This window comes from Watersipora subatra, chromosome 11 (assembly GCF_963576615.1).
Source record: "Watersipora subatra chromosome 11, tzWatSuba1.1, whole genome shotgun sequence".
Taxonomy (NCBI): domain Eukaryota; kingdom Metazoa; phylum Bryozoa; class Gymnolaemata; order Cheilostomatida; family Watersiporidae; genus Watersipora; species Watersipora subatra.
In genome coordinates, this window is record NC_088718.1 from 32,131,519 (window position 1) to 32,147,034 (window position 15,516).

Genomic DNA, 15,516 nt, shown 5'->3' on the forward strand with positions numbered 1-15,516 from the left:
AAATAATGCGTAAACTTACTTCTAAAATTGCTAAATTTACATACCAAACTCGGACCAAGGAATTTGACAGCGTCTGAATCAGGCAACTTAGAAAGAGGCAGATCTCTCGTGTATTCTTTCATCTTTTTCTTAATAGGAACAAGGAGAGGCTGCTCTGATGACTCATCAATCATGAACAGTGATTGGCTAGTGACCACCATCTTCAACTGTAACACTGACAAGTGTGAGCGAGTAGGAGAGATAAACATCTAATCTAAACAGAAATGTTTGTAGATCTACTGACATATTTGATTCGAGTATGAGCAGAAATAGGTCTTTCAGAAACTATTCAGTAAAAGGACAGATGACTGAATAACAAAATGGAAGTGAAATCCAAATCGGGGGACAGAAATAAAGAGGTCTAATTGTGTGCAAGTAAGATTAAGAGAACAAATCTGTTCTTGTTGCGAGGAGAACGGCAACATGCAACAATAAAAACTGCAGCAGCAAAACTGCAAAAGCAGGTGAAGGTGGAAAGACATAATAAAGACAACAGATGTAGTTGCAATTACGTAAAGAGTGATCAGATGTGGGGTCTTGGAATAATGAGTGTGACTACATGGACGAAGGGTTAACAGTGATGTGAGCGCAACCATTGAGAAAGATCAGACAACATTGCCTAGAAGTAGAGGAAAAGAGTGTTGGCTTCTCACCTTGATGGAGGATTGAAACATCTTCAGCATGATGTCATTAAGAAATTCTAGAACATTCAGTGCTCTACATGACTTGTTACTCGGATCCAAAAGTCCAGACAAGTCATCGATGATCAGCACAAACGTGTCTAAATTATCAGAAATTAATATTTATGAGCTCACGTAAGTTATGCTAAATGGAAGAAACACTAAGTACAAACACGCCTACTTTACATGAATTAAAAACACAAAACTATAACTACTATAATTATATTTATCTACTATCTATATATTTCTCAAAGTTGGTCATATGTGTGTCATTCCAGCTATAGCTATTGAAATCTTGGAATTAAAATTTCGTGTTCTGATGGATTAGTACCCACGACGAATGCATGCACAAATTTCTATCCAGACGTTCTACCACTGAGCTACAATGGCAGATTGATCTAACATGTTATCATATACCGTTATATACTATATAAATGGCAATCATTGTCTGTGTGTGTAATTGTGTGTCCGCCTTATAGAGCGGTCTTTCCCTTTTTGTCATACAAATTTTGGTCGTACGAAGCCAACTGAATTAATGTGAGTAGTAACAGTAAATAAATTATAGAACGGTCTTTCTTTTGCCATTCGGTCGTACGAAGCCAACTGAATTAATATGAGTAATAAATACCGGACTTTCGGACTATTAGCCGCTACGAGCCATGCGGCTTATATAAAGGTGTGGCAATTCTCTGGTTTTTCTTTCACCGTTAGGGCGCATTAACCGAAATCTCCGGTTAGCGCGCCTCTTTATAGCGCCCGTTTATAAAAGTTTTTTTTTCCGTTTTCAACTGCAACATTGCTGCCATGTTTAAAAGCACCGTTCTGAGTTCTGCAGCCTACACAAAGGTGCCTATACAGCTATACAAATGTACTACTCCTTAAATCAAATGAATTAATGATTAGTAAATTTACATGTACATGTAATTAACTGTAATTTACTGCCAACCTGTACCGAGAAGGTCATGTGAACGTTTGTTTTATGGGGCCACTGGAAAAAATGCTGTTCTCAACTAATAAATATATGCATCAAAAAGGTGAGTACTTCTTATTCAATGTTGTATTGTCTATGAATTGCAACACCTCCACTACTTAAAACGTTGGATTTGCAATCGTTCGTGATAGTAAGCATGTTCATTTCCTTCCGCAGCTGACTTACTTTTACTTTTTTTCCAGCTACGAGTACCACAGACCTACAGATACTACAAAACTTGCACGGGCACTCTGAGCATTGCGATAGGCGACGGTGAGAAGAAAGCGAGCAGCGTATATTACAAAAAGCACACCATCTCATTCACTTTTAAAAATGCTTGAAGCAGTACAATGCCTCCCAAAAAGCCTACTGCCCAATTTTTCTATGGGACGAATGTACAAAAGTGCTCCAGATGTAATGCCTTACGTTGAAAAGGCGAGAGGCCATATATGTAGTCTATATAGTAGATTTGATTGATAATAAATTTTATCAACACAACCACATTACTGCTGCACAGTTTGTATATACCATGTCAAAAAACAGGCTATAGACGAAGAACTGGTGAGTCATGATTAGTGTTTTAAGCATGTAGAAGTCTCGATTCAATAAATGCTGGCGGTAGCTTAGCAGTGCAAAAGCAAAATATTTTCTAGAATTTCTTAAATTATGTAAAACTTTTCAATACTGCCAGTTTGAAGAACTTCAGTTTGCCTAGCAATGTCAATTTCGTTATCAGTTCTGTGTACAAAATTAGGACAACTCCGATTTGAGTGGTTCGAGACTGATGCATTGTAGACTAGCTGTAAAACACATTGCATATTTCCATTGGTCTCTCCAACATTATTGACGTGTACGACTGCATATGTGTATGCACTCTGATCAGCACAAAAAATTCAGTAGATTGCATATTTGGAGTTGTTTTACAATATGAAAGACAACTCTCAATAAAACTATTGCTTTACGTAAATCTGTTCCCGAACACGGGTAATGCAGCTAGTATATACTATAACCTACTATAACTATATTTATCTACCATATCTATCTACTATAACCTACTATATATATATATATATATATATATATATATATATATATATATATATATATATATATATATATATATATATATCTACTATAGCTATATTTATCTACTATAGCTATATTTATCTACTATAACTATGTTTATCTACTATAACTATATTTATTTATTATAACCTACTATATCTATATATATCTACTATAGCTATATTTATCTACTATAGCTATATTTATCTAATATAATTATGTTTATCTACTATAGCTATATTTATCTACTATAGCTATATTTATCTACTATAACTATATTTATTTATTATAACCTACTATATCTATATATATCTACTATAGCTATATTTATCTACTATAGCTATATTTATCTAATATAATTATGTTTATCTACTATAACTATATTTATCTACTATAACTATGTTTATCTACTATAACTATATTTATCTACTATAACTATATTTATCTACTATAACTATATTTATCTACTATAACTATATATATCTACTATAGCTATATTTATCTACTATAGCTATATTTATCTACTATAACTATGTTTATCTACTATAACTATATTTATCTACTATAACTATATTTATCTACAATAACTATATTTATCTATTATAACTATATTTATCTACTATAACTATATTCATCTACTATAACTGAATTAAATAGTTACCACTTTTGTTTAGCAACAGGAAGTCGAGAAAGCCTCTCATGACATCATCAGATGAGGAAAAGCTGATCGGAATGCGGGACTGCTCAAAGATCTGAAGCCTGAGGTCCTCTAGTAAAGTTACTCCACTGAAGCAAACAAGATGAATTGTAAGTCACAAACGTAAGCAAATTTTGAAGTCAGGAAATCTTTTATTATTAGAAAAAACAGCTAACGTAATTTCAAGACAACCAAATCGTTTGAACGAATCATTTTATAAACGTAGCATAAGTTAGATAACGGAAGTACTTGTTAGGAAGTGTTAGTACAATAATTCTTAGCATGATAAACTGGAGGTGATACGGATCTTAGAACAAAGACTAGACCAATCGCTTCCGAAAATAAATGAATAAATAACCGGAAACAGTCTACCTAGCATTTATGTAGAAGACGTTCCTTTCGGTACTTCCAAGTCTTTTCCTCAAGTGTTTAACCAGGAAGCTCTTCCCTATACCAGGCATTCCACAGATATTGATGACTACAAAGTTTATCAACATATATTGTAAATTCAAGATGAATACTCAATAATAAGTGTTTAAGATAGAGAGTGCTGCAAGGAGAATCCTAGTTTGACATGAAATCGAATCTAGCATAAAGTTGGTTTAAGTCATCCAGCTAGGTAGGAGTATCACACTAAAGGTAAGGTAAAAATCTCGTTCCTGATTATCTTAAAACATGACACGAAACATATGAAAAACAGCTTACACGGTACAGTCACACAAATTATCACATCCTAATTTTACCTACATTCTATCTTTGAAAAACACAATTTTGGAATACACCTCAATTCACCATCACTGACATCTTCTGAATTTAAAACAATTTTTCAAGTAGATAAATAATGAATCAACTCAATTATATCATTGTAGTAAATAAATAATAGTAGCTAAAATCAAACGTACAAAGACTTGAGGATGTAATTGTAATGAATTATACAGACAATCACTTAGTTACAAAGTTAAGCCATTTTGATACGTTCTTCATATATGGACTCTGTTGTATGTTTGGCTTAACATCCCTAATGATAACCAACTGTATTTCGTTCCACAAGTTTCAGAGCCTAAAAAGCAGTGATACATACTCTAATTAATTCTTTATAGCAATAAAAACCAATTACCGTGAAACCTCTGTTCTGGAACGCATCGGTTCTCGACCAATTCGGGTTTCGACCAAAAGATTTAAGATTAGTTTGTCTCGGATCTCCAACATGAATTCGGTTCACGACCAAACCGGAGGACGCGTATTAGAATTAAACGTTCGAAACAGCTCCGGAAACAGCATGGAAATATTTGTTAACAAAGGGAGAAGCAAGTTACGCTTCATAAATTCTTTCCAAAAAGGAAGGAACCATTTGGGACGATGTCCCTCTACCGAAGAGATTTGCTAGGGAGACAACTCCTCCAGTCGAGTTACCCTAAATTGTTTTGGAGGAGGATTCTCCTTCAAAAATGTGAAGTAAACGTGCCATTGCTGTTTTTGATGTTTTAAGAGCAAAGCATACAAAATGTTTACTTTTTGTTTTCTGTTTTAATCATCATAGATAGAAAATATTTTACTAAAAATAAACATGATCTATATCTACCTATTTATATTTATAGTATGTAGTATACAGTACAGTTTATGGTGTAAAATGTAGAAAAAATACTTTACCGAAGTTGTTATCTCGGTTTAGAATGGATTAAAATTTACATACACTAATTCTAATGGGAATAATTGTTTCGGATCTCGAACAACTTGGTTTTCGAACAACCTTCTGAAACGGATTATGTTCGAGAACCGAGGTTCCACTGTATGCACGATTAGGTAAAACACGATTAAATATATAAACGGATTCATACATAAAGACTAAATAACCAATAAAAACATGATTATAAAACTAATAATCAGTAAAAACATTGTTATTGTTTCTTCATTTAAAGATGTAGTTGCGTCAAAATTTAAGTTGATCTTAAAAGAAAGCATTTTTTTTCTCTATCAGTTGATATGTTGTTTGTTGTGTTACGCGATCGCATTGCCAAGATATTTGAAGATTAAAACCGAAAAAATCTGATCGCCGTAAAAACGCTCAGGCCACAAAAACGTGCCCAGCCTCGCCAAAAATGATGTCACGCGTTTGGCAACCTGTCTCTATCTCTCGTATTCACATCGGCTATTTGCGATAAAAGTCTAGTCTAACGCGGCTCTATTGGCATATATCTTATTTTGTATTTGCTCATGTTGGCTAGAATAAAATTTTAAATCCTGCTACAGATGCATTATTATGAATGTTTCAAAGGCCTCAAATAACGAAAATTGAAAATTTGTTCTACTCACTTTCTCCAAATGTTGTGTAAACATTTGGGTACCGACTACCAATTCTACCGGTCTACGGTAATTCTGTCAAGTCACTTTATGTAGAACGCGGTCTTTGTATCAGCAGTTCTGCAGCTACCCATACAAACGATATACAGCCTCCCATAAGCCCCGCCCACATTATGTCGCCTATTACATATTGCCTACGTACTAGTTTCTTACTAGTAGCAATGATATACAGCTGTATACATTGCTGTATATCATTGCTAGTAGTATTCTTACCGAATACTAAATTAGTGAAATAAGCAAGACACCTCTTTGAAAAGAATATAGACAGGGATAGAGTTTTAAGGATGAGAAGTCTGCTGCAAACTGGATTTGAACTCACATTCTCCAGTTCTGCGGACACCCATATACCATATCCGATTCACTACAATATTCTGCAAATCATGTTTTGCATTATCTTCAACAATATTATTTTATTATATAATTTTTACAAGCAAAAATATTTTCATCTCGGCATAAAGCTTTTATTAAAAATATTCATCAAGTCGTGGCCACTCACATAGTATTAGCTGATACAATAAGACAAATTCATCTACTGCAACAAACTCAAACAAAACATCATCCAGCACGCATTCAAGTCTCGTTTTCTCCTTTATGGCAGTTTCCACACTGACAAAGCTTCTTCGGCTGGTGGGACGACATAAACATTCTGTAATCAGTAAAACAAGTAAATGTAAACAAAGTAGATGCAATAAATATGTCATTCATAGATATGTCATTCTAAAGCGTATCTATTGACAGCTTCCAAATTGGGAGTTGAATAGATTGCGAGTGTAATTTTAAAAACGAATAAACATTTAATAAAGGCACAAGTACGCCAAGCCAACGATTCGAAGCTTTGGTTCTGGAAATTAAAGATTTGCAATGATCAATCGATTTTACCCACTTCCTACGAGTGAAAATAATTTGTAATCATGACTCTAATTTACCAAAGAAAATTCGAAAAAAATATTATAGCTAGGTAAAACGGCAGATAAGCTATGAAACGATGATTGGAGATAGCAAAGAATTATCATTTTATTAATTATTATATGTATTTATGACTATAAAAAATATTACATTTACTAAAGTATAGAAGACTCTAAGTTAATTTACCTCCATTCTGTCTTCTTCTGCAGCAAAACGCTGCTGACGCCTGTCAGCTTTGGCCATAGGCTGTCTACTCTAATATTTTACTTAAAGTTGCTCAGAAAACTCTGAGTAGCGGTCGCTCGAACTTGAAGCCATTTTAAAACTATGTATAACTTAGTAATTGTTGAAACGCGTTGAATCAGAAACGATGAGAATGAATTCTCTATGATGAGAATCTTCGAGATCCCAGACAACGAGTTTTACGAGTGATAACATTTATTACGGCCTATATAAAAATTTCGCACGCATGATTGGCTAACGAATCGACCTCATATTTATCGCTCGTGGTTTCGTTTCAGATAACAAGCTTGTGACGTCACGAAATAGGCACCCGCTGGAATGTGAGCTTTTTAAAAGAGGGCCTCATTCAAACGCATATATCTCTGGACAGGGTTGGTCTACAAAGACAAAAATGGCATCAAATTGTAGCTGATGTTTTAGCCTTTTATGGGTCCTAATTTCATTTTTGACGCAACTACATCTTTAAAAGATGCTTGAACAGAAATGTACGCTCGGTGTTGTTCAGGTTTAGTGGCAGAATAAGAGAATCGACTTACTCCAACTCGCACTAAATGTAGTGTAAATCACTCTAACTTATATACACTAGTATATACATTGGCAGTATCGTGTGCAGTGATATAATCATGTGTAATAACTATGTGTACAATTATTCTTTGCTGTGGTAAGGCGTTGGATTGGCGAGGAGGGCACCGCGCTTGCATTGGATTCTGAATATCCAGGTTCAATTTCCTTGCATTTTCAAACTCTTTTCCTAATGCTCTTAACGTGGCTTTAGACTGACACGGCTCTATTAAAGTAAAAAGATTATTATTATTATTTGTTTTAACGTCTATTGCTACCATCTTCTTTTGTCACTTAAAATTTTAATGTTACAAAAAATTGACGCGGGATATTAGAAATTACTATGTGCACCGAGACAAACATTTGCTCAGATCTTACGTCATGTGTCAAACTATTTCTACCTAAAGGTCGTTGTAAGTTGTAGGTTTGAACATAAACACAAATAGTCAGCAAAAATCAAGTGAGAAATAGTCGATTCAATGGTCAGACTACAAAAAGTTTGCAACAATAATGCCAGTCTACGGAACATGATATAATACCCAAGCAAAAAACTAATACAAATGAATTTACACATAAAAAAAGTTACATACTCGATTATAAAATCAGGACAGCAGATTGAACAACGACTTAAAGGCTTTCTGCGGCCAACTTTTGTTTAATCAAAACAGCCCTTACAAGAACTGTAAAATAAGTTCATTTGGATGCACGTAATACAGGAGGTAGAGAGAAGAAAAGGAAAGGGAGAAACAATTAGGACAAACTCTGCAACGATTCAATTAAATAAGATTAACAAATAAGTTATTTATTACCTTATAAAAGCTGTTATATTAAAATTGTTTTGAAAAAACAAACATTGCTAAACCAGCTTGTAGTTCTCTGAGGACCGCAAAAGCGAAAATTATTTATGAAAGTTTTTGGTTGCTTCTAGTGCAACATTTTTCTTCCCGTTGAAAGTTTGAACAAGCGAGTTTGGTTTATCTAAGCAAAGGAACATGACAAAACATACTGTAAAATCTTTATTTGAACGCCACCTTTATTTGAACGCCACCTTTATTTGAACGCCACCTCTGTTTGACTGCAGCTTCGACATTCTTTTATCTTTACAAACCCATAATAGCGAGTGATCAGTACAAGTGTCCACAAAATGGTGGTAATAATGACTCGGTTACATCAATAACAGTTAATTCTTTGATGGTTGCTGCTGGAACCAAAGTCCGCTCTTTAACTTTGAAACCTTACCGTTTTTAAAATATTTGAAAGCATAGAAACAATTAATAAAAATATAGAAACATAGAAATGAATAATAATTGTATCAGGCTAACGATAGTTCCTTGTTAAGCGCATTCTTGAAAGTTTGACGTATATGAAAAACCGCTTAGCGATTATGACGGGATATGTACTACTACATTGAGGTTAAAACCTGTGCTTAGCACACATGTAAAAAATTAGATGTGGTTTCTCTTTGTTTTCAAAAAGTGAGTATTCTACATAAATAGCAATGCGTCAAAGATTTGCTGTGCTAAAAATTATTTGAACACTAATATTGACTAGTTCCGCAGTGCAGAAGTAGAGTTGAGGGCAGAAGACACTTTGTAAGGTATTGAACAGCCAGAAGTACATAAAATGGATTAAAAGAAAGCAGCAATCAGATCGCAACTGGCTGAGCGAACATTGCAAATAATTTTATTTCAAAAAGCTAATTTTTTCTTCTGCGTGTATTATAAATATGGTTTGTTTACGCCACTTGATGTTGAATATATATTTGTAGCATTTGATAGATCATTATTATATAACTTACAAACTTGCAGATTTATAGCATATTATTTGATAGCCTCATTGCGGTTATCTAAACTCAGGTTACCATGGATCGACGCTCATAACTCCTCTGCTATTGCGCATAAAAAGCCAGTTTTACTGCAAACTGTAGCAACATATCAATGAGTGCAATAAGCATTTACGGAACATAATATAGTATAAATTATATAGTTATAATAATAAGCCAAATATAATTATAAAATAAAACATTGCCTTCAAATTTGAAATGAAATAAAAAATTAAAAGCTTCAACAAATTGCAGTGCAGGCTATAAGATCGTCGTAAATTAATTGCAAGCAATAGATATCAATTGATAGAGATATTTCTCAGCTTACCAATGCATGATATTTTAGGAATTTGTGACAAGTTGGAGGTTCGTTACGGCAGTTTTCTTGCATCCTAAAAAGTTAATGTCGCTCCGTCCAAAGGAGAGTGCAAAATATAGGTGAAATTCGCTTTGCGTGTAAGAGTTATATTTATCTTCCTAAATTTTTGACGAGCCGTTTGAAAATACAATGCTACCCTCTATTTGAATGTCACCTCTAATAAAGTGCCACTATAAGAGAAGAGTTGAAAAATAGTGTGTCATGGCGTTCAAATAGAGATTTTATGGTATGTTTCAACTATATACTATATTTCCTATACAAAAAAGCTTACAACCCAGAGACTAGGGCTAATGTAAAGCCTACTGTTGCAATCTCCCTTTAGTGCAATACATCAGGCTGTGATTACAATTTCAAATCCAAATATCAGTTATTTTTTACTATAATAAAAGCCGTGTCTGTCTGTCTGTCTAAAGCCACGCTAAGTGAGTTAGATAAAAATATCGATTGCACAGAAATTGAACACAAATATTTCTATTCCTGACCAAGCACACTACCATCTGCAGAACTTGAGCACTTTTCACTTAGTAGAATAATTGTGCACATAGTTACTACACATGATCTCTCGTGCCGCACAAGACTGCCAGCATACTAGCATCTATAAAAGCATAAAATAGTCTCTTTCTATAAGACGACTGCATCTACATCTATACCATAGTTCTGTACTGTTACCATCATCGCTATGTAAAACAGTCTCAGAAGTGTCAGTGTTTAATTAATAATGACTTTAAAATTGTCTATTAAAATGGAGCGTGTGAGACTTCCCACAATGCAGCATTCTCCTTTTAAAAGCCAAGCAAACAGTTTGTCAAAATCCACCATCCCGAATAAAATATAGAAAATTGAAAACCTACGTTTAACATCGTTGTCTTCTTTGAAATCTAAGAAGGACATAAGGTGATGCATAGTTTCCTCTCTGCCGTGGATATTTCCTACGTCAATGTTCTCCCGCACAGCTGTTTGACTCAACCAAAGGAGTTTGTCACTCACCTGTCATAGCAGTTCATAGTGAATGCAGACATTGCTAAGAAACGGCAAGTTAGTCACCCACCTGTCATAGCACTTCATAGCGAATGCAGACATTGCTAAGAAACAGCAAGTTTATCACCCACCTGTCATAGCACTTCATAGTGAATGCAGACATTGCTAAGAAACGACAAGTTTGTCACCCACCTGTCATAGCACTTCATAGTGAATGCAGACATTGCTAAGAAATGACAATACTACTAGAAATAATGAAACACAAATGCAATTGACAAACTAGACGATAGAAAACACTAAGCGCTCTCTTCACGGAAAATAAAAAACTTGCATGAGTTTGCGATTTCAGTGAACTCGTTAAAAGTTCCACTAAAACTCCCTCTTTCGCAAACAAAATAATTGACGAAACGTAAATAGAGGATGTATAAGAAAAGGTTGCTACACCCACCTCCGGTTTCAAGTCCTTAATTATTTGAGGCACAGACTTATTTAAATCAATGATAAGCTGGTGAAGCTGGTTGCCATTGTGAGCCAGCAATATGTGTAGAACCTGAGTCAGATCTTTGGTTGAGAGCAGTTGAGACATCACATCTTGGTCAAGGTTGAGTTGAGTACACCAAATCTGTAGTTCCTCTAAAGCTGTAGGGTCTATCTCTAACATAATGGAACAAGTGCTGACATTACAATGAAACTGTCAGTACATACCCTAACATTGTATCTGAACACACCCTAACATTATCTGAACATACCCTAACATTATATCTGAACATACCCTAACTTTATATCTGAACATAACCTAACATTATACCTGAACATACCCTAACATTATATCTGAACATATCCTAACATTATATCTGAACACACCCTAACATTATATCTGAACATATCCTAACAGTATATCTGAACAAATCCTAGCATTATATCTGAACATACCCTAACATTAAATCTGAACATACCCTAACAGTATATATCTGAACATACCCTAACATTATAACTGAACATACCCTAACATTATATCTGAACATACCCTAACATTATATCTGAACATACCCTACCATTATATTTGAACATACCCAAACATTACATCTGAACATACCCTAACATTATATCTGAACATACCCTAGCATTATATCTGGACATACCCTGACAGTATATCTGAACATACCCTAACATTATATCTGAATATACGCTAACATTATATCTGAACATACCCCAACACTATATCTGAACATATCCTAGGCTTATATTTGAACATACCCCAACATTATATCTGAACATATCCTAACATTATATCTAAACATACCCTAACATTATAACTGAACATACCCTAACATTATATCTGAACATACCCTAGCATTATATTTGAACATACCCAAACATTACATCCGAACATACCCAAACATTACATCTGAACATACCCTAACACTATATCTGAACACACCCTAACATTATATCTGAACATACCCTAACATTATAACTGAACATACCCTACCATTATATCTGAACATACCCTAACATTATATCTGAACATACCCTAACATTACATCTGAACATATCCTCGCAGTATATGTAAAAAAACCCTAGTGTGGTCTCTAAACGTACAATAAATACAACAAGCAAATATACTTACATTATAACTTTATTATTAGTAACATGTAAACACACTGTCTAACAAAACATTGTGTTTTACATCGTCAGGCAAAAACTAGTATAATAGAGTCATTGAACCCAAGAGTGCACTGTGTTGAAAAGGGTAAAGGTATATTAATAATGGTCTATCACCGAGATATTACTCTAAGTACTGAAACCATACTATTCATGGACCAATCCAATTTGAGGAAAAAGAGATTCTTTCTTAAAAAATTATTTTTCTTGGACATGTTTGCAATTATTGGTAAAAGGACAATGTATTTGCAACAGCGATTGTAGATTAGTGCAGTCAACAAAGGGATCTCTAGAACAGGGCAACACACATTTACCAGGATATGGACTAGGACAGGGCACAACTACAGAGACACTCATTTAAGTCAATGATAATCAAACAAAAACCAGAATGGTGAGGAAGCAGAAGATTAACCAACCAACTGTGGCAACCAACCTTCGTGAAGACCTTTTAGGAGAGCAACTGTTTGTTGTTTGTACCATCCTTGAGGACTGCCGACCGATTTTGTGCTGCCCCAGTCAGGGTTCATCTGAGATGCTGTTCTAACCTGCGCCATAATGTGCTATCCACAGGCTCCGAGACTACAAATATGTTTAAGCTAAATGATGATAAAGGACCAACTATAGAAGCCTAAGGGACTTTAGCAGGAACCAGCCAAAATATTCGAAACAAACAAGTTTACCAATTAAGTAACTCAGCAGTATGACTTGTGTTAAATTGAGTGACATGTAAAAACCAAAAGCATCATTGAATCCTAGGTAGAGACAATCATTTGAGCTTTGTTAAAGGTTGACTTGCAACAAAATTTACATTACCGTTATTTTATATGAAAAGATTCACCATGTCTTACTATGTTGTGTTGTAGATGCCAAATATGTGGAAAGGTGATTACAAGCTCTTAAAAGCTTAAAAACGAATAGAAAATCGCAGGCACACGAGACCGCCATAGTTTGGATTCCCTTTCCAAAACGGCTCAAATGTGATGTAGTTGTGAGAGATGGTTTCTGTTTACACTTTCTTGCAACCTTATTCGTCGAAATATTTTCACAAATATACTTCACGCATTCAATAAAACTATGTCTATTGTTCTTACGCGTCTGTTTTATCGTCATTGTAATGCTGTCACTGTTAGCACTGATATCTTATAACTTACCGTAAAAAATCGTTAAACTTTTTAACTTTAGCTGGAAGGAGTACATATCATTGTCTGATAATCCTGACGAGCCTGTTGATTACCTGTGATAATCGAAAAGTGCTGCAAAATTATTTGCGAAGGATTGGGTCACATGATCAGAGAACGACTTGATGATTGAATAATGCCGAAACAAAACTGTAAAGTAGCGAGCATCTATATTTGATACGGGGTCTTCGGTAAAACCCGAAGTGTTTGTCATAAACTAGTGCTACGATAAGTTTTATATTGAGCTTTGTATTGGCTTTTCAATTCACGTGAGAACATACGTGACAAGACGATAACCAAAGTTCGTGGCTACGTCATCGAAATAAAGAGATTCCAATCTACGGCCGCTTTCGTTTTTGAGCTTTTAAGAGCTTGTAATCACATTTCCACATATTTGGCACTTACAACACAACAGTGTAAAGGTAAGGCCACACGAGACAAAATTCTCACGAAATCGGCGAAATTTGGACGAAACGATTCGTACGAATTGACATTTGGACGAATTCGTCCATCGTTGGTTGCGCACGATAAACGAATCCTGAATTGGACGAAACGTCAGAAATTCCTATGAATCGTTGTTTGATTGGTCGGTTGAAAAGGTTAGTTGAATGTTGAATGTCGTTTTCTTTGGCACATATCCAGAAAGATTGAAACGGAATCGGCTTCAATTTATCACTGCGTTCTGATTGGCTAGTTGAAAGTTAGTTTCGTATGAATCCGTGGTGGGGAAACTCCGTGTGGCAGGTCAAAGATTTCGTACGAATGGAATTTCCCAGATTAGTTGAAATTACACGATACGTGTGGCCCTACCTTTAGACATGGTGAATCTTTTGATACCAAATAACTGTAATGTGAATTTTGTTGCAAGTCAAACTCTAAATTACAAGTGTCTCAAACAGAAAAAAGCGAAAACTTCAATACCTATATAAGCCAAGAATGAAGTTATATATTGCAGTCATGCCTGCTGACACCGGACAAATGCTCAAACTTGCCATTAAAATGCTTAATCCTCAGCTGAAGCTACCATAAAACCTTTAAATGAACGCCACCTCTATTTGAACACCACCTCTATTTGAACGCCAGCTGTATTTGAACACCAGCTCTATTTGAAAGCCACCTCTAAATAAATGCCACCTCTATTTGAACGCCACCTTTATTTGGCCGCCACCTCTGATTGGCTACCACTATGAGAGAAGGGTTAAAAAATAGAGCGCTATGGCGCTCAATTAGAGATTTTACGGTATATCCTAGCGACACTACGTGTCAGATAACAATGCTAACTGATAAAGGTGTTTTTAAAGATGTAGTTGCGTCAAAAATGAAATTAGGACCCATAAAAGGCTAAAACATCAGCTACAATTTGATGCCATTTTTGTCTTTGTAGACCAACCCTGTCCAGAGATATATGCGTTTGAATGAGGCCCTGTTTTAAAAAGCTCACGTTCCAGCGGGTGCCTATTTCGTGACGTCACAAGCAAGGTATCTGAAACGAAACCACGAGCAATAAATATGAGGTCGATTCGTTAGCCAATCATGCGTGCGAAATTTTTATATAGGCCGTAATAAATGTTATCACTCGTAAAACGCGTTGTCTGTGATCTCGAAGATTCTCCTCATTAGAGAATTCATTCTTAACGCGTTTCAACAATTACTAAGTTATACATAGTTTTAAAATGGCTTCAAGTTCGAGCGACCGCTACTCAGAGTTATCTGAGCAACTTTTAGTAAAAGATTAGAGTAGACAGCCTATGGCCAAAGCTGACAGGCATCAGCAGCGTTTTGCTGCAGAAGAAGACAGAATGGAGGTAAATTAACTTAGAGTCTTCTATACTTTAGTAAATGTAATATTTTTTATAGTCAGAAATACATATAATAATTAATAAAATGATAATTCTTTGCTATCTCCAATCATCGTTTCATAGCTTATCTGCCGTTTTACCTAGCTATAATATTTTTTTCGAATTTTCTTTGG

General features: G+C 34.9%; 1 protein-coding gene across 1 annotated transcript in view; it reads right to left on the bottom strand.

Moving 5' to 3' along the window:
• Window positions 1–15,516, bottom strand: part of LOC137408431 (uncharacterized) — a 42,284-nt gene that overhangs the window by 14,216 nt on the left and 12,552 nt on the right. Inside the window, exons 2-8 of the mRNA XM_068094959.1 lie at window positions 12,800–12,945; window positions 11,150–11,355; window positions 10,575–10,710; window positions 3,824–3,929; window positions 3,416–3,540; window positions 693–820; window positions 45–206 (exon numbers count right to left, since the gene is read on the bottom strand). Of these exons, the coding sequence (XP_067951060.1) occupies window positions 45–206; window positions 693–820; window positions 3,416–3,540; window positions 3,824–3,929; window positions 10,575–10,710; window positions 11,150–11,355; window positions 12,800–12,920 (984 nt within the window). The 5' untranslated portion in view covers window positions 12,921–12,945. The remainder of the gene's footprint in view (window positions 1–44; window positions 207–692; window positions 821–3,415; window positions 3,541–3,823; window positions 3,930–10,574; window positions 10,711–11,149; window positions 11,356–12,799; window positions 12,946–15,516) is intronic.